This window comes from Poromitra crassiceps (genome assembly GCF_964638095.1).
Source record: "Poromitra crassiceps genome assembly, chromosome: 9".
Classification (NCBI taxonomy): Eukaryota; Metazoa; Chordata; class Actinopteri; order Beryciformes; family Melamphaidae; genus Poromitra; species Poromitra crassiceps.
The window spans coordinates 51918716-51945840 of NC_139630.1; the positions used below are offsets into that span (position 1 = coordinate 51918716).

The 27125-nt window shown below is 44.3% G+C and overlaps 1 protein-coding gene across 2 annotated transcripts; it reads right to left on the bottom strand.

The window, feature by feature from the left end:
* Nucleotides 1-13975: 13975 nt before the first annotated feature.
* Nucleotides 13976-19685, bottom strand: fam167ab (family with sequence similarity 167 member Ab). 2 transcript variants are annotated; one of them, XM_083643243.1, is made up of 3 exons: nucleotides 19588-19685; nucleotides 15813-16351; nucleotides 13976-15546 (listed from the first exon to the last, which is right to left on the bottom strand). In XM_083643243.1, the coding sequence occupies exons 2-3, from the start codon at nucleotides 16176-16178 to the stop codon at nucleotides 15283-15285; spliced, it is 630 nt and encodes a 209-aa protein (XP_083499369.1). In that variant the 5' UTR covers nucleotides 16179-16351; nucleotides 19588-19685; the 3' UTR covers nucleotides 13976-15282. The 2 variants fall into 2 exon arrangements, with proteins under 2 accessions (XP_083499369.1, XP_083499368.1); XM_083643242.1 differs by having other exon boundaries at nucleotides 19583-19648.
* Nucleotides 19686-27125: the final 7440 nt, after the last annotated feature.

A 27125-nucleotide genomic window follows, 5' to 3' on the forward strand; every position in this document is an offset into this window, starting at 1 on the left:
GCCAAAGGGGACCCTACAGACTCTGAAGGTGGAGCAAAAGGCGACCCTAAAGACTCTGAAGCCGGGGCCAAAGAGGACCCTACAGACTCTGAAGGTGGAGCAAAAGGGGACCCTGCAGACTCTGAAGGCGGGTACAAAGGGGATACTGCAGGCTCAGAAGGCGGAGCCAAGGGAGAGGCAGACTCTGATGCCACATGAAATGTTACGGGAGCATTTTCTGGATAGAGAAAGGAAACGAAGAGTAACCTTTTCATCTGGACAGGAAGACGATGTAATGCCGCCTTTCCATCAGAGTGATGTTGTGATGCTTCTCAACACCATGTCAGATAGCGAGACATTGCTACAACAAGGCAGCACATTTGGAGATTTGCAACCTGCTTCGCCAGCCTCAGCATCCACGTGGTGGCACGTGGATGCTGAGGCTGGCGAAGCAGGTTGGGAAGATGAGCAGGAAGATGACCAGGATGGCATAGCAGGTCTGGTGGACAGGCAGGAGGATGGCCCGGAGACCAGCGATGCAGACGGGACTGCTCCAGAGGTCGACGATGCAGTCACTGCAAAAGTGACCTCCCCCACTGCTTCAGTTCAAAGCACTGCGTCAGTTGTGTCTGAGATAGCTCATTGGGACGTTTCAGAGACAGCTTACATTGCTGAGGAGTTCGAGGAGGTATTGCAGCCTCTCCATCAGAGTGAAGATAGTGACAGAAAATCAGAGGAGGCTCAGGGTGACCTGGAGATCAGCGATGCAGGCATGACTGCTCAAGAGGTCGACGATGTAGTCACTGCAAAAGTGACCTCCCCCACTGCCTCAGTTCAAGGCACTAAGCTAGTTCTCTCTGAGACTAAGTCAGTTCTCTCTGAGATTGCTGATTGGGAAGACTCAGAGACCAAGGATGTAATGCAGCCTCTTCATCAGAGTGATGTTGAGACACAGACTATCTTCACCTCTGAAGATAGCGACAGCAAATCAGAGGAGGCTCAGTCCTTAGATAATGAGGATGAAACAGTGAGCATGATGGGAACAGACAGTCTTCTCCCTGTATCTCTATCTGGGAGACTTGTTTACAGTGAACTGTCTGATGTTATCCATCTCAGCCCAGCTCAGAGGTATCAAAGTGAGATGTTTCTGCAACAAGGCAGTACATTTGAAGATTTGACTGTCCAAAAATGCCACAGTGAGTCTTTGAAGCTCCTTGTGGTGTTGGAGACCAGACAGGTCCAAACAACAAGCCTGATTATTGCTGGTCAAGATGACACCTCTATTCAATCAGAGGATGCTGCAAAAGTTATCTCCCCCACTGCCTCAGTCCAAGGCACTGAGTTGGTTGTCTCTGAGATAGATGACTCAGTCCAAGGCACTGAGTTGGTTGTCTCTGAGATAGATGACTCAGTCCAAGGCACTGAGTTGGTTGTCTCTGAGATAGATTACTTTGAAGAGTCAGAGACTGCTTACAGTGTTGCTGAGGAGATTGAGGATGTATTGCAGCCTTTCACTCAGAGTGATGTTGAGAAACAGGCTGAGAGCGCTCAAAGCACATCTGAAGATAGCGACAGCAAATCAAAGGAGGCTCAGTCCTCAGATAATGAGCATGAATGTCTGATTGCTGGCCGAGGTGACACCTATACCCAATCAGAACACACTGCAAAAGTGACCTCCCCCACTGCCTCAGTCCAAGGCACTCAATCAGTTGTCTCTGAGATAGCTGATTGGGAAGTTTCAGATAGAGCTTACTTTGCTGAGGAGACCAACGATGTAATGCAGCCTCTCCATCAGATTGATGTTGAGAGCGCTAAAAGCACCTCTGAAGATAGCGACAGCAAATCAGAGGCTCAGTCCGCCGATAATGAGGATGAAACAGTGAGCATGATTACACAGTCTTCGAGGCCTCCCGTGACACTGGATACCACACAGGACCAAACAACATACCCAATTTCTGGCCGTGATCACACCTCTAACCAATCAGAGGACGCTGCAGAAGTGACCCCCCCCACTGCCTCAGTCCATGCCACTCAGTCAGTTGTTGTCACGGTTGTTATCCAGTTGTTATCCAGTGATTATGTTGAAGCAGGTCTGGCGGATGGCCAGGATGGCGTAGCAGGTCTGGTGGACAGACAGGAGGGTTACCCGGAGACCACACAGGAAGTCGGTGGCATGGGCAGAATCGCCCATGCGGGCTGGCTGGAGGCCAGCGATGAGGGCGTAACACATCTAAAATTCGACGACGAAACGGAAGACCAGGAAGAACAGCCAACACCAGAAGACTGGGATGAGGACACTACAAAAGTGACCTCCCCCACTGTGTCAGTCCAAAGCACTGAGTCAGTTGTGTCCGAGATACCTAATTGGGATGTTTCAGAGACAGCTTACGTTGCTGAGGAGACCGAGGAGCTAATGCAGCCTCTCCCTGAGAGTGATGTTGAGAAACAGGCAGAGAGCGCTAAAAGCACCTCTGAAGATAGCGATAGCAAATTAGAAGAGGCTCAGTCCTCAGATAATGAGGATGAAACAGTGAGCATGAACACACAGTCTTTGATGCCTCTTGTGGCGCTGGAGACCACACAGGACCAAACTAAATTCCTGATTGCTGGCCGAGATGACACTACCCAATCAGAGGTCACTGTGTCAGTTGTGTCCGAGGTAGCTGATTGGGAAGTTTCAGAGACAGCTTACGTTGCTGAGGAGACCGAGGAGCTAATGCAGCCTCTCCCTCAGAGTGATGTTGAGAAATGGGCTGAGAGCGCTAAAAGCACCTCTGAAGATAGTGACAGCAAATCAGAAGAGGCTCAGTCCTCAGATAATGAGGATGAAACAGTGAGCATGAAGACACAGTCCTTGATGCCTCTTGTGGCACTGGAGACCACACAGGAAGTTTTGACTGTCCATAAATGTCACAGTGAGTCTTTGAAGCTCCTTGTGGTGTTGGAGACCACACAGGTCCAAACAACATTCCTGATTGCTGGCCGAGATGACACGTCTACCCAATCAGAGGTCGCTGCAAAAGTGACCTCCCCCACTGCCTCAGTCCAAGGCACTGAGTCAGTTGTCTCCGAGATAGCTACAGCTTATGTTGCTGAGGAGACTGAGGAGGTAATGCAGCCTCTCCATCAGAGTGATTTTGAGAAACAGGCTGAGAGCGCTACCTCTGAAGATAGCGACAGCAAATCAGAGGAGGCTCAGTCCTCAGATAAGGAGGATGAAACAGTGAGCATGAACACACAGTCTTTGATGCCTCTTGTGGCCCTGGAGACCACACAGGAACCAACAACATGCCTGATTGCTAGCCGAGATGACACCCCTATCCAATCAGAGGACATTGAAGAAGTGACCTCCACCACCACGTGGTGGGACATGGATGCTCAGGCTGGCGAAGCAGGTTGGGAAGATGAGCAGGAAGATGAGCAGGATGCCATAGCAGGTCTGGTGGACAGGCAGGAGGATGGCCCGGAGACCAGCGATGCAGGCGGGACTGCTCCAGAGGTCGACGATGCAGTCACTGCAAAAGTGACCTCCCCCACTGCCTCAGTCCAAAGCACTGAGTCAGTTTTGTCCGAGATAGCTCATTGGGACGTTTCAGAGACCGCTTACGTTGCTCAGGAGATTGAGCCTCTCCATCAGAGTGATGTTGAGAAACAGGTTGAGAGCACTAAAAGCACCTCTGAAGATAGCGACAGAAAATCAGAGGAGGCTCAGGGTGACCCAGAGACCAGTGATGCAGGCAGGACTGCTCAAGAGGTGGACGATGTACTCACCACGTCAGTTCTCTCTGAGACTAAGTCAGTTCTCTCTGAGACTAAGTCAGTTCTCTCTGAGACTAAGTCAGTTCTCTCTGAGATCGCTGATTGGGAAGAGACCGAGGATGTAATGCAGCCTCTTCATCAGAGTGATGTTGAGAAACAGACTGAGAGCGCTAAAAGCACCTCTGAAGATAGCGGCAGCAAATCAGAGGAGGCTCAGTCCTTAGATAATGAGGATGAAACAGTGAGCATGAACATACAGTCTTTGAGCCCTCTTGTAGTGTTGGAGACCACACAGGACCAAACAACATGCCCGATTGCTGACGGAGATGACACCTCTACCCAACGAGAAGAGGACACTGCAAAAGTGACCTCCCCCACCTCTGAGATAGCGGATTCGGAGGTTTCAGAGACAGCTTACGTTGCTGAGGAGACTGAAGATGTAATACAGCCGCTCCATCAGAGTGATGAAACAGTGAGCATGAACACACAGGACCAAACATTGCATTCACCCGCCACTAAATCCACCAGCTCATCCTCAGAGCGTGAGGATGTAAAACCAGAGTTGTCCATCACACTGAGGGAAGAGAGCTTGCCTCTTCCATGTGAGACTGAAAATACCAAAGAAGTCTTCAAGGTGTTCTCAGAGGCTCCTTCTAAGAACCAGGAAACAGATGACTATCGTTGTTTTGTCTTTCTGCTATTGGGTCGACTCTTCGCAAAAATCAGTGAGTCCCCAGTTGACACAGCAGAGTTGAACCAAATGGATGCTGTTTTTGCGGAGATGATCCTCTGTGCGTTTAGTGCCGATACTGGCATCAACCACACAGATGCTTGTCAACCACAGTTTGATCTCAAGACACTCTCCAATCATATATATGAGAGTCTTGTTTCCCAATTTGGTTCAGAGGAGCGTGTGAAGGCTGCGGCTACCACCGACGACTGGTTTCCCATGGCCCTGGTGGACAGCTGCTCCCAGGCCCTGGTGAACACATACAGGCAGAGTTCTGTTGTCCAGTCCCAGTCAGCTACAGGCCGTCCCATGAAAGACGACAAGCAGGTTGAGAAGACAAAGAAGTCTTTCATGTACCTCTCCCAGTCCTTCTCAAAGGCTCCTGCTAAGAACCAGGCAACTGATGAATTGAGAAGAGAGAGGTTCATGAGCCAGATGCAAGAGAGCTTGAGAGCAACTAAGACTCAAAATATGGCCACCACTTGCACCAATCGTTGTCGCCCAAACGAGAGGAAGCACTCCATGGTGTGCAAGATGAGGACAAACTTCTCCAAATCATTCCACAAACATAAAACCACGCATCCGTTGGTCGTTTCAAAGACTCCTGCTAAGGACCAGGCTGAGAATCGGGCCACTGATTCCTCTTGCTCTGTGCCAGCAGAAGACCAGATATCCACCAATTTCACCACCTGTCAACATACTGGCAAGAAGCACTCCATCTTCTGCAAGATGAGATCAAACCTCTCCAAGTCCTACAAACAAAAACATCTACATGCCAATTCACAGACTCCTGCAAAGGACCAGGCTAATTCCTCTGTAGACACATACAGCCAGACGTCTGTGCCCCAGTCCCAGCCAGCCCAGAGTCCTGCACCGGGGACCCGCCGGGGAACCCCCAAAAAGCAGTAATCTGGTGCATGACGTGGGAGGTGTGTGTGTCTATGTTGGGAGCTCAGTGGTAGCTGCTAGGCAGAGGAGAGAGGGGAGTACTTATTTTCTTTTCAACGTACGTTTTAGGCTTTGTTTCTACATAACCTGGCATGTTTCAAGTATGCATACTGCATTGTTTGATGCTATGTATTGCACAAATAAACATTCAGAACTCAGCCATGGAGTCAATGTGAGGAGAGGCTGTCTGTTTTCCATAGTAATGACAACAAATATGGAGAATGTGAAAGTCCCGGTGGAGGACGTTGTAAAAGTGAATTTCTGTCACCGGAACAGCAATCATAAATGCAGTATGGATTATACCGGACATGTATTGGAAATATCTGATATGCTTGTTGCACAACACTATTGTCTGATAGAAATGCTAACCACCTGATTACTGAGCTAGCAGCTGCTGAGTTCTACAGGTGATGAGTCTCAGCCAGAAAGACTGCTATTTGGTGGCAGTTTGGTTAACTTAGGTTCAAAGTGAGCGATTGTGTTCGTAGCCTGTTTAATCACGGGTGACGGGTTGGGCATGTGGGTCTTATATTAATGGGTTTGGCTGGTTGCGGGTTTGCAAAACTGGACCCCTGCAGGACTGAATCAGCCACAGACCATCTCATGGAAGACGTTAAGCTGAAGGCAAGCTCTTGCCAAAGTTTGCTTGGAGACAGCAGAAGACCAGGTGGCCGACCGAAAAAAAAGCAGTCCAGGCTGTCCAAGATCATGACCACTGACATCACTGATGTCACTTAGCAAGATCATGACCACTGACATCACTGATGTCACTTAGCAAGATCATGACCACTGACATCACTCATGTCACTTAGCAAGATCATGACCACTGACATCACTCATGTCACTTAGCAAGATCATGACCACTGACATCACTCATGTCACTTAGCAAGATCATGACCACTGACATCACTCATGTCACTTAGCAAGATCATGACCACTGACATCACTCATGTCACTTAGCAAGATCAGGCTAGTCAGGTGGAGTCTTATCAGTCTGGGAACTAATATGACTCTGGAACATGATGATATGTCGGGGTTTCCACTGTAGAGCGGATGTCCCGCCCCTTCCGTCATTGTTTACAGTCCGACGACGTCTCATATGCAGCTATCTATTATTATTATTATTATTATTATTATTATTATTATTATTATTATTATTATTATTATTATTATTAGCCGAAATGTTGTCTGGACAATCGATCAGCTCCAACTCCCTTCTCACGTCAGTTGGACTGTAAACAATAACCGCGGCGCACAAGGCAGAAGTCTTGGTGCAGGCATCCACTATACAGCAGAAACCCTGGGATATCGGCCGTGTATCCCAGAGTCTTATTAGTCGTCAGATTGATAGACTCTGGGTGCCCAGACAGAACTAAATTGGGACATACATTGTATAGACATAGTGACATCATACAGTGTATAGACATTGTGACATCATCACAACTCGATTGTGCGGCATGATATCATCAGTGGGTATGAACATGATCAGTCGGGGGCATTTGCATGCTCAGTTGATGGATTGTGTTAATGACAATGTCGACAATGATGACAATTACATCATCACTCTGGCCACCAATCGACGCTTGGGGCTGTGGCATGACAGTCATACCCCACAGGACAGACATACAGTACATACAGTTAGGTCCATGTGTATTTGGACATTGGACGCAATCTTCATCATTTTGGCTCTGTACACCACCACAATGGACTTGAAATGAAACAATCAAGATGTGCTTTAACTGCAGACTTCCAGTTTTGGGGTATTTACAGCCAAATCAGGTGAACGGTGTAGGAATTACAATACATTTTAAGGGACCAAAATTACATTTTAAGGGACCAAAATAGTTGGACAAACTAACATAATCATGCAATCGTCCAAATGGGTTCTGAAGCATTTGACTGAATATGAGCAGATAATATTGTCCGAACCAGAATTTATTCTGCTGCTGTTGTCGGTAGTCACATCAATAAATACAATGGAATCAGTTCCATGGACAGCCATACATGCCCACACGTGGGCATGTATGGCTGTCCATGGAACCAAATACATATGGACCTAACTGTACAGATGGGGCTTGGCCACCAATCAAGGATTGTGGGGTTGGGGCCCACAGGACATTGTGCTGATGCCCACAGGACAGACGGTCCGTGCCATAACGGACAGAAGTACATAAGGGACGGACGGAAGGATGGAAACACAAAGTCAGTTATAGAAGCGGCTGCACCGCTTAAAAATAGTAAGGTGCAGGTTTGTGCAGGTCGGACCTTTCTCCCCTCTCACCCTAGCACTGTGTGCGCACTCGTTCGTGCGTGAGTGCATTCGTGCATGTGTGTTTCAGCAGCATTTATCCACGCGACTTTCTGTCTCCACGATGTCGGTGATGATGTGATCAGTGATGTGCTGTCCTTGGTGATGATGTCAGTGATGTCACAAGAGCAATTGTGATGTCATACCCACTGATGATGTCATGTCCCACAATCGTCGAGTTATGTCATACCCACTGATGATGTCATGCCCCACCCACAGTCGAGGCCAGACTGACGAGCGCTATGATGTCATCATCATCATCGTTGACTCGAGTGATGGCCAGTGGTGACTAATGATGTCATACCCACTGTCGGTAAGAAGGGGGGAGGAGTAGCTATTATTTTCTCTGATGTTTTTCAATGCAAGCAGGTATCGTTTGGCGACTTTTCATCGTTTGAATATCTGGCCGCTGTTCTGAAGTGCTCTCCCTCTATTTTACTACTGATTATATACAGACCACCTAAGTACTCTAGTAGTTTTTTCGATGAATTTTCAGAACTCGTTTCTATAATCTCCATAGAACATGACTGTTTAACTATTGCAGGAGATTTTAATATTCATATTGACAACCCCAATGATAATAATACCAAAGAATTGAATAACCTCCTTGACACTTTTGACCTGTTACAACATGTCTCTGGGCCCACTCACAATCAAGGCCATACCCTAGATTTATTTATCACCAAGGGCTTTGAGTCATCGTTTCTTTCAGCTAGTGATGTTGCTCTGTCTGACCATCTCTGTATTTTTCTTGAACTCAAGATCACCCCTATCGCTCTTACTCAGTCAAAAACCATCAAAAAGCGTCACATCAACGAGAGCACTAGCACACGGTTCATGGAGGCTTTCTCGCTGGCCCCTTCCCTCTCCTCAGCCTCTGTCAATGATCTCCTAGATAACTTCAATTCTAAAACCCTAAAGGCTATTGATGCTGTAGCTCCCATTAGATCTAAACTAATCTCCAGTAAGAAAAAAGCACCATGGAGAAACGCTCCCTCTGTAAATAACAAAAAAAGAGATTGTAGGAAAGCCGAGCGCAAATGGCGGAAAACTAAACTTCACATCGATTATGACATCTATAAAAATAGTCTTCACTCCTACAACCAGGAACTAAAAAATTCCAGAAAATTCTTCTTCTCCGACATTATCAGCAAAAACACCAATGACGCTCGCACTCTTTTTGCCACTGTTGACAGGCTGACAAACCCCCCCCCACAAATTGCCCCTGATCTACTATCCAATGTCAAATGCAATGAATTTGCGACCTTCTTTAGGGATAAAATTATAAACATCAGACTAACTATTTCCACATCAAGAACAAATGTGGCTCCGCCGCACCCACAGAAAAGGTGCTCAATTAACATGACTCAGTTCAATGTCATTGACCACAAGAAACTAGAAGAAACGATACGAGGCCTTAAATCCTCATCGTGTTGCCTAGACACCCTGCCAACAAGCTTTCTAAAAAATGTCTACAGTTGCCTGGCGACCGACATACTGAAGATAATTAATACCTCTCTTCTTACAGGCATTTTTCCAAAATCTCTAAAAACTGCAGTTGTTAAGCCCCTGCTAAAGAAGCGTAGCCTCGACCCCTCTATAATCAGCAACTACAGACCAATATCAAATCTTCCCTTTATTAGCAAAATACTCGGAAAAAAAACTGTCTACTAACAACTCAATACCTTTCTATCCTCCAATGACCTCCTAGATCCCTTCCAATCAGGCTTCCGACCCCATCATAGCACCGAAACTGCGCTTATCAGAGTTATAAATGACATCCGAATGAACACTGATTCAGGTAAAAGCTCAATCTTAGTGTTACTAGACCTCAGCGCTGCCTTTGACACGGTTGACCACGAAATTCTACTGGACAGACTGGAAAACTGGGTCGGGCTTTCCGGCACGGTCCTAGAGTGGTTCAGATCTTATCTGCAAGACAGGAACTACTTTGTCTCCATTGGCAACTACACATCTGACCAAACCAAAATGACATGTGGGGTACCCCAAGGATCAATTTTAGGTCCTGTCCTATTTAACCTTTATATGCTCTCTCTAGGCCTAATTATGCAAAAAAACAAAATAGCTTACCATAGCTATGCAGATGACACCCAACTTTACATAGCCCTCTCATCGGATGACTATGCCCCCATAGAGACACTGTGTCAGTGCCTTGCGCAAATTAATGATTGGATGTGCCAGAATTTTCTCCAACTTAATAAAGACAAAACAGAGATAATTGTCTTCGGCAAAAAAGAAGATAGGCTCAAAGTTACTGCTCACCTCGAATCCCTATCTTTGAAGCCAAAGGACCAGGTAAAAAAATCTTGGCATTATTATTGACTCTGATCTAAATTTCAACTCCCACATCAAGCTTATAAGAAAATCTGCCTTCTATCATCTAAAAAATATAAGTATTAGAGGCTATATGTCCAAACAAGATATTGAAAAACTAATTCATGCTTTCATTTCTAGCAGGCTAGACTACTGCAACAGTCTTTTCAATTGTCTTCCCAAAAAAGCTATTAAACAACTACAGCTCATTCAGAATGCGGCTGCTAGAGTTCTAACAAGAACCAAGAAAGCTGAACACATTACACCAGTTCTCAAATCCCTGCATTGGCTGCCAGTAAATCTTAGAATAGACTTTAAAATTCTGCTAATAGTTTACAAATCTCTCAACGGGTCAGGCCCACACTACATCTCTGAAATGCTTCTACACTATGAACCATCCAGATCCCTGAGATCTTCAGGCACTGGTCTACTAATTGTCCCGAGGACCAAATCAAAACATGGTGAAGCCGCGTTCTCCCACTATGCCTCTCATAACTGGAACAAACTCCCTGAACACATTAGATCTGCCCCTACTCTGCCTATTTTTAAATCCAAGCTAAAGACCTTTATGTTTACTCTTGCCTTTAACTGCTACTAAACTACTGCCTCTCTCCAGCCCGGCAGAATAAACCTGTATTCGGCCTGTAATTTTTAATTTTTTTTCCTGTACATTTCCAACAAATGGACTGTACATGTAATAATAATACTGAAGAATGCCTTGTAACTTATTTAAAACAGAAATAATGTTTCATGTTTGTTAATTTGAGTATATATTCTAACTAAAACTGTCGGCTGTGTTTTTTATATATGCATTGCTTTGCTGCTTGTTTTTTTCGATTATTTTTTTGTAAAGCACCTTGAATTGCCTTTGTGTATGAAAGGTGCTATATAAATAAATTTGACTTGACTTGACTTGACTTGATGTCAACTGAGCATGCTCAACATCGAGTGGTGTGGCGTCATCAGTGATGTCATAAATCACTGATGATGTCATACCCACTGATGATGAGTGACATCCCCCATGAGTGATATCATTGAGCGACTTGACTTGACTTCCCTGCAGAGGCTATAAGTAGTACTGGTGCAACTCGAGATCTTGACATCACCAATTCTATGCACTAGTCGACCGTGGGAGTTAAAACCCCTCTGGTCTGGAATCTGATATAGCTGCAACACTCATCAGTGATTCAAATCATGGTGGTGGATAAAGTAATAATAATAGTAAGTATAATAATCCATATATGACTCTATATTCAATCCCCCCCTTCCCCCAACTATTATTAAAAACACTTATGTGTGAAACTTCAGAAACAATGACCCATTTTGGGTGCTAGCTTTTAACAAACCAGTCAAGAGGTACAGTATGTTCAGTTCAGTTACAGGCTTAAGATCAAGTTGTAAATCTAGGTATTAATATTGTTTGGCATATGACTTGTTTTCCTGCCAAGTGACACTGTGCCACACCGCTCAAGGGACAGTGTGAACCGAGACAAAGGCGAGCAGAGAAACCCAATCGCTTGATGTACTCTGACCAGTCTAGGCAGGAATACACACCATTCCTACTGTTGTTACTTCCATGTTTGTCTGAGGAGGCAATCAATCTGTTTAATGTGTACCACTATTGTTGCATACAAATTAGCTGTTCAGGTTTTTTCCAATGGGAGAATAATTTATATACTGTATAGGTGAACTGCAATGTTCTGTGAGTGAGAGGTTTGAAGGCTCTTTCGTTCTGATTGTGTTTGTATGTCTGGGCCACGAGTAGGGGCATCTCAACCCCCACCGACGTGCTCTGTGACACATCACTCACAAGGAGGGGCATCTCAACCCCCACCGACGTGCTCTGTGACACATCACTCACGAGGAGGGGCATCTCAACCCCCACCGACCTGCTCTGGGCCACAAGGAGGGGCATCTCAACCCCCACCGACCTGCTCTGGGCCACAAGGAGGGGCATCTCAACCCCCACCGACCTGCTCTGGGCCACAAGGAGGGGCATCTCAACCCCCACCGACCTGCTCTGGGCCACAAGGAGGGGCATCTCAACCCCCACCAACCTGCTCTGTGACTCATCACTCACGAGTAGGGGCATCTCAACCCCCACCAACCTGCTCTGTGACACATCACTCACGAGTAGGGGGATCTCAACCCCCACCTGCTCTGTGACACATCACTCACGAGGAGGGGCATCTCAACCCCCACCTGCTCTGTGACACATCGCTCACGAGGAGGGGCATCTCAACCCCCACCCACCTGCTCTGTGACACATCGCTCATGAGGAGGGGCATCTCAACCCCCACCCACCTGCTCTGTGACACCTCACTCATGAGGGGCATCTCAACCCCCACCCACCTGCTCTGTGACACCTCACTCATGAGGAGGGGAATCTCAACCCCCACCTGCTCTGTGACACATCACTCACGAGTAGGGGCATCTCAACCCCCACCCACCTGCTCTGTGACACATCGCTCATGAGGAGGGGCATCTCAACCCCCACCCACCTGCTCTGTGACACCTCACTCATGAGGAGGGGCATCTCAACCCCCACCCACCTGCTCTGTGCCACAAGGAGGGGCATCTCAACCCCCACGACCCTGCTCTGTGACACATCACTCATGAGGAGGGGCATCTCAACCCCCACCCACCTGCTCTGTGCCACAAGGAGGGGGATCTCAACCCCCACCACCCTGCTCTGTGACACATCACTCACTAGTAGGGGCATCTCAACCCCCACCAACCTGCTCTGTGACACATCGCTCACGAGGGGCATCTCAACCCCCACCCACCTGCTCTGTGACACATCACTCACGAGGAGGGGCATCTCAACCCCCACCACCCTGCTCTGTGACACATCACTCATGAGGAGGGGCATCTCAACCCCCACCCACCTGCTCTGTGCCACAAGGAGGGGCATCTCAACCCCCACCACCCTGCTCTGTGACACATCACTCACTAGTAGGGGCATCTCAACCCCCACCAACCTGCTCTGTGACACATCGCTCACGAGGGGCATCTCAACCCCCACCCACCTGCTCTGTGACACATCACTCACGAGGAGGGGCATCTCAACCCCCACCCACCTGCTCTGCGCACAGTGACATGTCACTCAAATCTCATACACTCTCATTTCAAACGCAATACTCCCCCACCCCTTGTTTGTCAAGGAAAAAGGGGGTTCTCCCCCATGGACATAATGCCATGGACACTATCCTACACACTACACCAAGACAATTTCCTTGTATGCCGAATACAATAATTCTGATTCTGACACTATCATACCCCCCCCCCCCCCCCATTACATGTCACTTTAAAGATCTTTCACTGGACATTTCCCCCCCATGTCACTTTAAAGGACTTTTATTTGCACTTTATAATTTGAGATTGTTTTCTATATTGCTCCATCTTCTGCTATTGAAGTGTTTGCTGCGCTGCATACTTGCACTAAGTCAAATTCCTTGTTTGTAATCTGATTACTCACTATGGCTATTCAAATTAATCTTGAATCTTGAACATATTATACAATTATATCAACAATTATATCTAACTCCAAACATAAGACGACTGCGTTCAAGATCTATCTAATCTTGTAGTTTGGTACACATCATTGGCATATACACATACATGCCAAGTTACAACTGAATGTTGTCCAATTAAAGAGAACAATCTTTTCATTTCAAACTAACAGCCAACTGTCATCTTGGAGGTTTCAAGTAATCCCTGGAATATGCTTGTCTGTCTTTCAGGTTGGATCAATATCGTTGAATATCAACAATTGGATTATAAAAAAGCAATTTTCCAGCCAAAACGGCAAGACTTCCTTATGTTAAAACAACCAAACCCTCTCAACAGAGATCTAGGGAAATGCGTTCACAAGTTCACCAAGTAGTGCAACTTTTAATCATTATTGACAGTCATTATAAAGAACAAATCATTTCATAATCACAAATATCTTTTCTTTTTTTTTTACAAAAAATGCTAAAAACAAACAGTAGTATGCAGTAGAAATCTATTCAAATATTTGTTATCTGTTTGATCTGTCTGTTAATCTATAGCCTGTTATAGGTATATGAACCATTAAGATGCTAGGAAAATTCAAGCCCTAGCAGACAATAAAAGTACACTACAGTATACAAACATCTGAAATATTAATTGCTAGCACTAGAACTGATACGGTTAATAGAAGTGGGCAGAAATAAGCATAAGATGGCTGTTTAAAAAAAATCTAATATTTGAGTTTCAGGTCATGGTGGCCTAAAGGTCTAACACTCAAACTCTATTCGTTAAATACATACATTATCTAAATTACATACATATCTCTCTGTGATTATATGGACTGTAAACTGGATTTATATCAAGATTCTTATATACGAATCTGGTCCAAGCTTACACTAAGGATTTCACCACTATCCAATGACAAACAGCCATGGCTGCTGGGGTGTTCCAATGGAGGAAACATAGTATTAAAGGATAAGTTCAGAGAGTTTGGACCTATGTATTATTTGTCTCTACTCTCTACATCCCTGTAGTACTTGGACCCACACACAATAAATAGCCCACAAGACAAGAGTCGAAATGGGCTTTGTCAAAATATCTCCAAAGAAGCCAGTCTGTGAAAACAATTTGGCGACCAAGCGACATTTAGATCCTGCAAAACAGCAGCACCCCTTAGTATAGAGTTCCACCAAACTCTATCTGGCAACATGTGCAATTGTTTACAATCTGACCTAACGTGTGCAAAACTAGATCATGCTGCCAGTAAGACACTTTTCCTAATAAAAGTATGCATCATTGCAGAACTGTCAGCTTTTCTGTTTACTTTCAACTCCCCTGTGGAGCCTACCAACAGCTTTTTGGGGGATATCTCACTACTATAATAGGCGAACCAACGAGGCACGGTAGAAATGAGTGCTGCCAGTTGAGCGGGAGCTGCGTCCGCGAGCACGCGGAACGTGCGAACTGCGTGCGCTGGAAATACTGGAAATGAGTGCGCTTCTAGGTTTGATAACCCCCTTTTGGACTCATGTTAGCAGCAAAGAGGCCTAGCAATGGAGCTCGGTTAGGGTTAACCCGCAGATGAGCTAACCCACTGCTGACTCTGGGGTATATAGTCTGCAAGTCCAAGTACTACCGGTCCGGTACGTAAGAGACAAATTACACTCAGATTACAAAATCGATGAACTCCCTTTAATAGTGTGCTTTTATTCGGTGCTATCTATCGCCGCCACTAGCAGAGCGAGAAGCGGCGAGAGTTGATGTTCATCTTGGTGACGCCGATGAGCCTCAGCGGCTCGGAGAGGCCGAGGCCCGGGGTGACGGGGCATTCACACAGCAGGTCAGACAGCTCGTCGCGCTCCTCCAGGCAAAAGGTGGCGTCGTTGAGCATCCGGCGGTGCAGGTGGCACGTCTGCTCGATCTTCAGCGCGTTGATGTCGTTTCGGAGACGCATGAGCTGCCTCGCCAGCTGCTGGTCCTGTAGGCGCATCTCAGTCTGCAATGGCAGGGAGAGGAAGACAGAGGGAGACAGAGAGAAATAATGAATACTGTGCATGCAACTTTCTGTATAATAACTGTTACTTCTGTTGTAAGATGTACAGAGGAATTTCTGCAAGCAATAACTAGTAGGCCCCCTGCTATTATCCATCATATGACAATTTTTAATGGTAATGTCTAAACATTGTCTTAGTAATAGGAGTGCCCCTATTTCCAAGCTACATGAGCAATGTGGTTATTTAAGGAATATAACCAGTTCCTCACCAGTTCTTTTCTGAGCCAGTTGAGAGCCTCGTCGATATTCCCGAATCGCTCCAACACACCTGAAGTCAACTTGCGCTGAATCGCACCTGCGTTCACTACAGTCTCGTTGGGTGGGACTTGCTTCCCCTCAGGCTCCACCTGGACCTGGTCTTTCCCAATTCTCCAATCTCCGAAGCTCTCCGCCTCCAGACGGGATTTCCACTCTAGGTAGGAAGGTCTCCTGGTCTCCAGTCTTAATTTCTCTGTCAAAGCCTTCAAGGTCATGAGATGGTCGTCTGTAGCCAGTCCCGCATCTTCCTTCTCTGCTTCGTCCAGGTCGCTGGTTATGTCCACCACGATCTGAGGAGCTGAGGACGCTTCCATCATTGTTCGGATCAGTAAAAAGAGCTTCTCAGAAATGTGTCAGCATTCGGCAACAGTTCATGTGGATGGATACTGACGTACCCCAAAAGCTTCACTCGTGGGAAATATCTTCATCAAATCTTCAAAGGCTCCATAAAATGTTCCATTGGTGTTTCAGAAGCAGGGGATGTTTACAACTGTAACGGAGAAAAAATGAATGTTATGAAAATACCACTGTCAAGCATCTCCAAATGACTAAGAGACAAACCACTAATGACATGTGACAGAGGGTAAAGCTCAGCTTGCAGGCGTTGTCATATTTAACAGGCTGAAATATGCCTCGGAGAGAAGGAAATGCTGCTGATTGTACCTACACTATATTAATAGTGTACTCCTTTCTTCTGACAGCGCTAAGTACTTGAAATCGACTCAAATGTCTGGCATTTGGTCGTTTTATGTGAAATAAAGAGGATCGGCAGCAAACTGAGGAACACACCTCCAGGATTTCCATTTAATGGGAACAAGACATTTCCATAGCAACGACACAGACACTGTAAATGAATCAGCTTTTCTTTTCTCTTCTGCCTCCTGTCCTCTGGGCTTAGCCTTAAGCAAGACTAAACCCTTAAGCAAGATTAACTGTCTGATACTGTCTGCTTGTATGTTTACAGGAAACCTTCCATTAAGGACCAAAGACATATGTAACCTCAACCGATACTGCTCATTATGAGCGGATTCGAGCTTTCTCCAGTACACTCAGTCCACGCTTCAATAGACAAATGACATGGGTAGTCATTTACTGTAGACCTTTTTTGATTATGCCTTTTTTGGTGGTGAAGACAAAGTTAAAAGGGACTGTTCAACAATGTATATTTTGCCCCCATTATTACATTTTTAAAGGGAGCCCAAATTTGTAATGCCATGTTTATCATACTGCCAAAATAGTCCCAGAGTTCCTTCACCCAATTCAAATCGAGTGATAAACCTAAGGTGCATGAATATGGCCACTTCCTGGTTTCATTTTTTCCCCCATTACTTTTTTCATCGCTGTATCACAGTTGCAAAGAGTCAAAATGTCAATATTCACTCTGACCAGTTCAGACATGATGTGGGATGGGCGTGAAGTAAAAAGCCAACTTCAGGGAACAAAGAACTGAGAGAACAGCCTCTTGATAGAGTAGAAACATACTATTTTTAAGTGAAGTAAAAGCCGTTCTTTTGGCTTCGGTCTTCTCGCAAAGTCTTCAAGCACTCGGTGAGCTTGGTTATTCCATAATGGGCACAGCAGACCAGCAGTGAAGTCATTGCCCTTGTATGTAATGATAGGCTTGGCTGTCTCTGCAAGGTAAAATAGACCTCCGACTGTGCAGAGTGGCTGGATGATAGAAATGCCATGGGGGGAATGGATCATCTACACTACTTATCCTCTACAGGAAAGCAATCAATGGGTTCCTGGAGTCTGGAGACTGCATTGTTACAGGAGGAGACCATGAGAGGAGGAGGAAAATCCATGCCCCATGCATTTTTAAAGACTTTGTAAAGACCATGTATGTAACGATGTGCTTTACATTGTGAAACAGAACATAGTGTGTGAAAGTGCACTGCGTCAAGCTATGCTACGGGATATGGGTTGTCTTCACAAATTGTCAAATAAAGGGCATAAGGAATAACAGCAAGACACTATAGTCACAAATATACCCCCCCCCCTTCCTCTGGTACCCTATGCTGTAAATAATAGCATCTTTAGCGGCCACACTCATTACAATCCTCTTCTTGTTTGTTGGCTGCCAGGGCCGCCATAGCAATTTAAGAGGCACTTGTGGTGAAGCCAGGCACTTTCAGACAGAGCAGCAGGAAATCTTCATCTCAAGGCTGCAGCCAAAATTTACATCCTGAATATCAAATGCGACTTGTGGCAAAGAATGACACTAATGGAGCTTAGGAAAGAAAGACCATTTCTCCCCTCATATCCAAATGTCCCAACTGGCTTCCAAATCAGCAGGCATGCCAGTCTTCCACCCATAACGTTCCTCTGGTTGCATGGCTACTGACTGCAGATGTTGATCGCTCAGCAACATCCAGTAGCTAGCAGGGATGCCACACCAATAAAAATCCATGTTGTGGTGTTTGGAGTATCGTATGCCAAAACCTGCTCTGACCAGAGAGCTCAGGACGTCTGGGTCTTGGAACATGTAGTCTGTGTTATAACATAATAACCATATTGTAACTGTAACTATAGGCTTACTGTGCATCTTTCCATAGCTTCTATTACATAATAATAAGTCTCTGCGCTGTTACAGGTATTCCAATTCAAAGATGTTGAGAGGAAAGTGGACTATGCCAAAGTGATAATTATAGGCGACTATGTTCGAGATAAAACGCATTCTTAGAGCAAAAACAGCGAGTTACCATAATAATAGTTGAGAGACTTTAGTTGTAGATACCCCAGATACCCCCGCCCCCCCAACCTGAACATATAGCCTAACAACTAAGAGAGATAACTGGCTATGGGGTATCATGTCAACAGGTGCATTCCTGGTTGCAATGTCATTCCGAAAATAATAACTTCAAGTTAATATATAAATATATAGGCTATGTATATATATATATATATATATATATATATATATATATATATATATATATATACACACACACACACACACACACACACACACACTAGCCTATATATATGTAAGGTTAGAGCTCAAACACGTTATAGGAACAGCAACTATGTTTCCTTTTGTGTGTTTTCAATCACATTTAAATAAATGATCTTGTCTCATTAGGTTATTGTTGGGGAAATAAAATACATTCCTAAATAACTTGTAAATGATTTTACGAGTGGTTAATGTCTTCAGTAGCCTATAGGCCTAATAACAGCAATAACAAGTATTAAGTATTAATTTTCAAAATTCTGATTTGACAGGGCAACTTGCTCTAGTCTCCGCACAGAAAACGGGAAAACATGTCATTATAAGCCTATATATAGCCTAGAGTTTGCAAATGAATAGAGCGCGTCTGTCATTTGCGCGTTTTGCATACGCAACATTTGCATATGCAAAGAATTGGAAATTTGGCATGTGGCCCAGTTAGTTTTTATGAGTAGTAGTAGGCTACAATGTGGCTCTATTACTTTCGTCTGGAAATAGCCTATGCTTGATCCCTGTCGGTCAAAGATGATGCCACATATAGGCCTACCATTAAGGTTTAAGTTGAATTTAACTTGCTAGACGCACAATAAAATCCGCGCACATCGTCGCAGTGATGAGCTGCGTGGCGTCTTGCCTCCACATCTATTTTTTACACGTGAACAGACATAGCCTACTAGTAGCTTTTCAGTTACCGTCCGTGCTGCAAGGATAGTCAATTGAACGTATCATCACTAGACATGCTGCAATGCAAACTGCGTATGGAGCTATTTATACCTTACAAGAATCTCCGTGCTGCGCAGCCCAACTTTTGATCTGTTGATCCAAACAGCCATATCACTGTGTGAAGGCATCAGTCTGCGCGCTGTGCTATCATCCCTCCCTCCACAGCGCCTCGGTGCACTTGTTTTTGAGCAGAGAGGGACCGGAGGAGGGGCGGGGTTTTGGTTGCTTGGAGACATCCAAGTAATCCCCATCAGGCTTCCTCTAGTGAAGTCTATGTCCTCATGTTGCAATTGCGCCACAGTCTGAGAACTAGGCAACGGTTTTAAATAAGCTAGGATTTATTTTCATTCAACAAAATGATTTTTTTTTAACAAACAATAAGACGGCTGTAACAAAGGATGAAAAATAAGAATGCAGACTGATAAGCCACAACGTTTTCAATTGTACATAAAAGAAAAAGAAAACTACATAATCATATAATAAATAATGTCATACAAATATCACTTCAAAACTAACTCCTGTAGGGAAATTATGATGGCACCACAGAAGATAAACAATACTATCAATGAGGTCACTGCAAACGTACAATTGAGTACCACAGACACACATCCCTATAAGAAAGATATGGGATGCAAGACTAGAAAAGTTCCACAGAAAACAAATCAATAAAGACAATGCAACACTTTTGCCTGTATTCCACCCCCCCTCCCCAAACTTAAATTACTCAACAGGCTTTTATCATTATCATATCAACAATATTTGGTATTGATAGCTTAAGGTTAGACAGTAGGTCTACTGGGTTTATTTGTGATTGTCTGTAGTAGGTAGAACTGGGCATCAGCATATCGACCACCCAACCTCAAAATTTTGACACATCCTTTTCTTTTTTTGAAATTCTCTTTTTATTATAGAATTATCAGGTCCATTATACATTTCACACATTTTCATCATTGTATCCATCTTTTCATCATACACAACCATATACAACCATCCTACCCAATCATGCCGATGTCAATTCCAATAATGATGTTGTCTTTCTTAAACTTATGTACTGTTACTGACCATTAATCCCCAATTTCCTATCCTATGTCAATAACTTACATCCATAATCCACACTTTTATAGTGCTCGAACCCGAGCAATGGGGTGTGCCTTCATACTACTCTAACCCCTTATCTTATGGGGAGATGAAATAAAACAAACCAGCAAACAGACAGAAAAAAAGAAAAAACAAACACTATTACAGTTTACACAAATGATGGTCTAATATTTATGATGTACATTATCCAGCTTTCCCATCTTTTCAGGAACTTGTCCTGTTGCAGTCTAATTGAAAAAGTAATTCTCTCCATTTTATATATTTCGTAAATTATATCAATCCATTCATCTACTGTTGGTCTGTCCGGTCTTAGCCACCTTCTTGTAATTGCTTTCCTGCCCGCTGCACTCAGAATCCTGAATAAGTACCCATCCGGAGAAGAAGCATTTTCTGATGATAGGGCACCCAAGTACATCGTTTCCATTTTAAATGGAATTCCCCCATGAAACACTTTTTCCATCACCCCATGTATCTCCTCCCAGAATCTGACTAATACCGGACAAGACCAAAATACATGATAATGGTTGGCTTCTGATGACCCACACTGTCTCCAGCACATGGAAGAGTTGGTATAATGTCTTGACTGTACCGGTGTAATAAAGAATCTCATAAGGCCCTTCCAACAGAATTCTCTCCATGAGGCTGAACTTGAAGTCCTCCACTGCAACACACACAAATTCTCCCACTCTTCATCAGTTATATATATGTCTCCATCCCTTTCCCATTTATGTCTTACATACCCTGTCCCTTCCTTTGTTTGTTGCAGGCCCCCGTAGAGTCTTGAGATGGTTTTTTGACTCGAGCAAGAGACGTATGCCTCTGTAAAAACTTGTAAAAAAATATTGTCCTTTAATTTTCCTTTATTTTCCCTCAGTAGCTGTTCTATATGATGCCGAATTTGGAAAAACCTAAAAAAATCCTCATCAGTCAGGTCATGTTGCATCTTCAGATTTCTGAAACTTTTCATGGACCCTTGTTCAATAAAGGTACAGTAAGCTGTTAAGCCCTTATCCGTCCAACCCCTAAATCTCGCATCCACTCTACTGGGAGTGAATTCTGGGTCAAACGCCCCCCATCTCAAGACTCTAACAGCTTCATTCAATTGGCATTGTACAATTGCCTTGTTCCACAGTTTGAGTGACAAGCTAATCCAGGGATTCCCCAATTCCATTAGGTCATTCCTCCATTCCTTTACACCCAAAACCGCTTGAATTGGGTATCCCTCTGTCCTAGCCATCTCAATCTCCTTCCACCTTGCAGAGTATTCTGAGTTACACCAGCATGCCAGAGGTCTTATCTGGGCTGCCGTATAATAATCTCTCAGACACGGGAGTGCGACTCCACCCTTATTTTTGGCTAACTGTAAACTCCGATATCTGATTCTAGCTCTACGCCCTTGCCAAATGAATCTCGATATAATTTTGTCCCATTCTTGAAATTGTTGATCTGATATTTCCAATGGCAAGGACTGAAAAAGATACAGCACTCTCGGCAAGATATTCATTTTTATCGATTCTATTCTTGATCCAAAGTTCAAAAAAGGTATTAAATCCCATCTCTTCAAGTCTTCCCTAATCCTCTGATTCAGTGGAAGGAAATTAAGCGAAAACAGTTTTGACAGGTCCTTTGATATATTCACTCCCAAATATCTTATAGATTCCGCTTCCCATTCTAGCTGAAATTTTGTTCTGATGTTTTTAGAAGGGCTATAGTTAAAGCTGAGCACCTGTGTTTTAGCTACATTCAATTTATATCCAGAGAAAGAACCATATTGCTGAAGAATAGAGAACAAATGAACCAGTGAATGCTCGGGGCGGGACAGATACACCAACACATCGTCCGCAAATAAAGAAATTTTTTGTTCCCCCCCCTTCATAACTATGCCTTCAATTTTTTTATTCTGTATGATCCACTGGCTCAGGGGCTCTATAAAAATTGCAAACAGGAGAGGACTAATTGGACACCCCTGTCTCGTCCCCCTCTCCAAGACAAACGGGTTGGACACTGCTCCATTTATCTTAATACTTGCCATTGGTCTATCATAGAGTGCTTGAATTGCTTTAATGAAGTTGCCATGGAAGCCAAATTTTTCCAAAATCCCATATAGAAAAGACCAGTTCACACAATCAAAAGCCTTCTCGGCATCTAAACCCACCAGTACTGCTTCTAATTTATTTTCTGTTATATGGCTAATTACATGTAAAGTCCTTCTAATGCTATCTTGGGTCTGTCTTTGGCGGACAAAGCCTGTCTGATCTAAACTGATGATTTGTGGTAAAAGTCCTTCCATTCTCTTTGCTAATATATGTGTAAAAATTTTGTAGTCCTGGTTCAGCACACTTATAGGTCTAAAGCTGCCACACTCAAGTCTGTCCTTACCTTCCTTTGGGATCAATGAAATTACTGCATCCCTCCAGGAGGGGGGGGTAACACTCTTCTTAAGAACCCAGTTGAAGGTAGATTTCAATATAGGGATCAATGGCACCTTCATTACCTTGTACCATTCAGAGGAAAATCCGTCTGGGCCCGGAGCCTTGTTTGATTTGATATGTGCTATAGCTTTACTAATTTCTTCCTCCGATATTTCACATACTAGACCATCACTCTGTGTATCCGTTAATTTGGGGAGACTAATTGTCTTAAAGAAATCCTCCATCTTTACTTTATCAACATGAGGCTGTGAGTATAATTTCCTATAAAAGGATTCAAAACACATTTGTATGTCTTTTAATTTGTGGTGTATCTGATTAGTCACTGGGCTTTTAATTTTATGAATTGAATTGTCAGCCTGTTGCTTTTTCAATTTGTAAGCCAGCAACTTACTGGCTCTACCTCCCACCTCATAATATTTCTGTTTTGTAAATAACAACTTTTTTTGTATATCCTTAGTATAAAGCTCATCTATTTCATTCTTCTTCTTCCTTAGTTGTTCTCTGATTTTAGGATCAACTGTGGCCTTATGCTCCTGTTCTAACTGTTTCAATTCTGACTGTAACTGCTCCAACTTTTTTTGCCAAGACTTTTTTAAATGGGAACTATAGCTGATTAATTTACCCCGTAGAACCGCTTTACATGCATCCCAGAGTATTGTAGGCGAAACCTCTCCATTATCATTCTGAGCCAGATACTCCTTAATATCTGCCTCAATTTGTTCTTTCTTATGGCTCAAGATATAAGTGTTCAATCTCCATAGAGTATTCCTTTGATCCCTCTCCAAATCCAGTTTTAAATATATAGGACTATGGTCTGATAGGTCCATAATACCTATGTCACATTCACCCACTCTGTGTAAATCACTGCCAAAAGTAAAAAAGTAATCTATCCTAGAATATACTGTATGTGGGTTGGAGTAATATGTATAGTCTCTCCCTGTTGGATTTAATTCTCTCCATACATCTACCAGCCCAATATCCTTCATCATAGTAATAATTTTCCTGTTAATCGCTTTAGTTTGAGTTATATTTGCATTTGAAGAATCAAGTTTGGGGTTCAGTCTTACATTCAGGTCCCCTCCACATACCAATATTCCCTGGGTTTCAGTTATTATCAAGTCGAATAATTGTCTAAAGAAACTCCAATCCGAATTAGGAGGAGCATATACATTCAGCATAGTTATCAGAGTTCCCCCCAGATTTCCTCTTATCAAAACATATCTCCCTTCCTTGTCCCTCTTTTCAAATGTGAGTTCAAAATTACTTTTATTTGAGATTAGTATCGCCACTCCCCTCCTATGTCCCGCCGAATATGATGATGAAAACTGATGTTTAAAGCCCATTCTAGTCAATTTTGCATGTTCTATATCTGTAAGGTGAGTTTCCTGCAAATAAGCCACTTCCACTTTATCTCTCTTCAGTTTGGATAATATTTTGCTTCTTTTGATTGGATTGAGTAGACCATTCACATTATAACTTACTATTTTAACTGCCTGCATTTAGTTTCAAGTATGAGTATCCCCCATAGTACGAGTAGCAAATAAATCCCATCAAAGGCAACACCCCAACAGCTGCACCGAACAGCAGCAAACAAAACCTCGGCCCACGCACGGGCCTGAACATAATATAAACAAAAAAGAATGAAACATAGACTTCCAATTGTGGGGTCTCCATTTTGACCCTGTATAAGCCCAGATGGAAAGTGGGCCTTGAGGGAGAGCCTCTCCCCCTAAGTAGGAGAGGGCCTTCATGTATTACCATCTCTCCGTCCGTGTTGGTATTCCCTCCACTATGGCTAAGAAACAACCCCCGACTTTAACCCCTTTAACATTTGTCGTGATTGACCAATAATCAACAATCTACTAATATAAAAATTATTTACATAATGTCCTCTCTTGCTTGAATACGGCATCCCCGTTTCTCCTTCCTTTTTATTTTGAAAAGAAAAACTCACCCCTTCCTCCTTTGACCAAAACAAACACAGACACGCGTGACGTTGCGCCTCCCGGTCACGTGACGTTACAGTCATTACTTTTCCTGACGTCTGAACCCCTTCAGCCTGTCTCTGAAGTCGGACGTATTGCCTGGCGCTGCTTCCCTGTTTCCCGTTCTCCTGCCCGTGCGCCACGTAAAACGCTGGATCTGCTCCAGAAGAGAGTCCGGGTGCTTAATCACCGTCACTGCCATTCCCCTCTTTGACATGTCTCCTGTCGCTTCCTCCGCCGAACCGTACAGCACCGTCCCGTCATCATAGAAGACTCTAAGCCTGGCTGGAAACGGTGTTTGGAATCGTATCTTCTTCTCCTTTAACACCGATTTCGCTTCGTTATATTCCCTTCGTTTATTCAACACATCCGGTGCATAATCATGGTCGAGATTTACTCTTCTTCCGAGGTGATCGAATCCTCTCTTCTGCCACGCCATTCTCAGCACGTCTTCCTTCATCCTGAAGCTTGACATTTTGGCTATGATGGACCTTGGTGAAGCCTCCGTGGGGGGCTTTGGCATCAAGGCGCGGTGTGCTCTTTCTACTCGTAGATCAAACGTTGGAGGGAGCTCCAGCTTTTCACGTAGCAGGCTCTCTACATATGCAACCATTGACGGAGAATTCTCCTCCGCTCCCTCTTTAAGCCCATGGATTCTGATATTCTCCCGTCTGGAGCGGCTCTCCAAATCTGTCAGTTTAGCATCCAGGTGTATTTGAAGTTTCATTAGCTCCGTTACCGCTTCCTCCGTTGTTTGTATTCGGGTTTCAGCCGCGACAATCCTCATTTCCGCCTCACCCACTCTCGTGTTGGTTTTCTTTATGTCGTCTTGAATCTCTTTCATCTGTTGACTGTTGTCTTTCCTGAATTCCCTCAATTCCTTGAGTATGAGGCTCAGATCCACGTTGCCTGTTTGGTCTCCCTCCATGTCGCTAGCTTCATTGTTAGCCGCCACGCTGCTAACCCCGTTAGCTGGAGAAGCTTGTCCGCGCTTGCCTACGCCGTCTTTCATTGCCGTTTTGGTCTTGCTTTGTTTTTTCTTTCCGCTTCTATTAGCCATTCACAATACCCACTATCTTAAATCAACTTATCAAAAAAATTATTGCTACTTCGGGTTACATTGGGCTTTATTCAACTCAAATTGTCGGGAGCACAATTCCTATGCTGCCATCTCTTGCCTTGCTAGCCCGGAAGTCCGACACATCCTTTTCATTCCATACACAAATGCTATACAGACTTGATTGTACTGGCTCGGAATGAACTTGAATATTGTGTTCATATACAACAATATTTCAACAATCGCCTTATCTTATCTTGTTTCCATATAGGGACAATAAAAGGGTTGGGGAATAGCGTCATCCTCCCACACGCTACAGTACGTCCTCCCGGTGAAACCCCTCGCTGTCAGGTGAAAAGAAGGGCCAGATCAGCATAGGGGGTGGAGCAACGACCGGGACAGCAGGGGGAATTATCAGAGTATCATTTGGAAGGGGAGGGGCTTATTTGATTAAAAAATAAATAAAAATGCATCGATAGTTTAAAAAGTCATTAATGAATGGGATCAAAAATATTTTATATATACCCAACATCTGCACAACTACCGTAACTCATTTCTGTATCTTTGCCATTTATATACTGTATAATGTCTACACACACACACACACACACACTAGAGCTGGGCTCGGGCTGAATTTTCCTTACCGAACCCGACCGAGCCCGTCACATATTTAGCCGAGCCCGGCCCGGCCCGACAGGTGTCAATTGATAATCTGTCCGAGCCCGGCCCGAATCCCCTCCCTGATTTTTTTTTTCCCCCTCGGAGCGCAGCGAGCGCATAATTCAATGAGTCTGTCCAGCCTATAAACAGTCCTATATAATCCCAAACCAAAATCAGTCCTCGTAATTCAAAGCAGTCAATGATGAATACGTAATGTACAAAGCAAAGCACCAAACAGCCTAATTTGTGCGTGCCGTGCACTGCCCACACAGTCCCACATCGCTGAAAGAAGTACTGCACGGTGTCCGCGACACCAGCGCTGAGAGCCGACACGCAGCTGACTCCGGGCAGAGCAGCAGAGT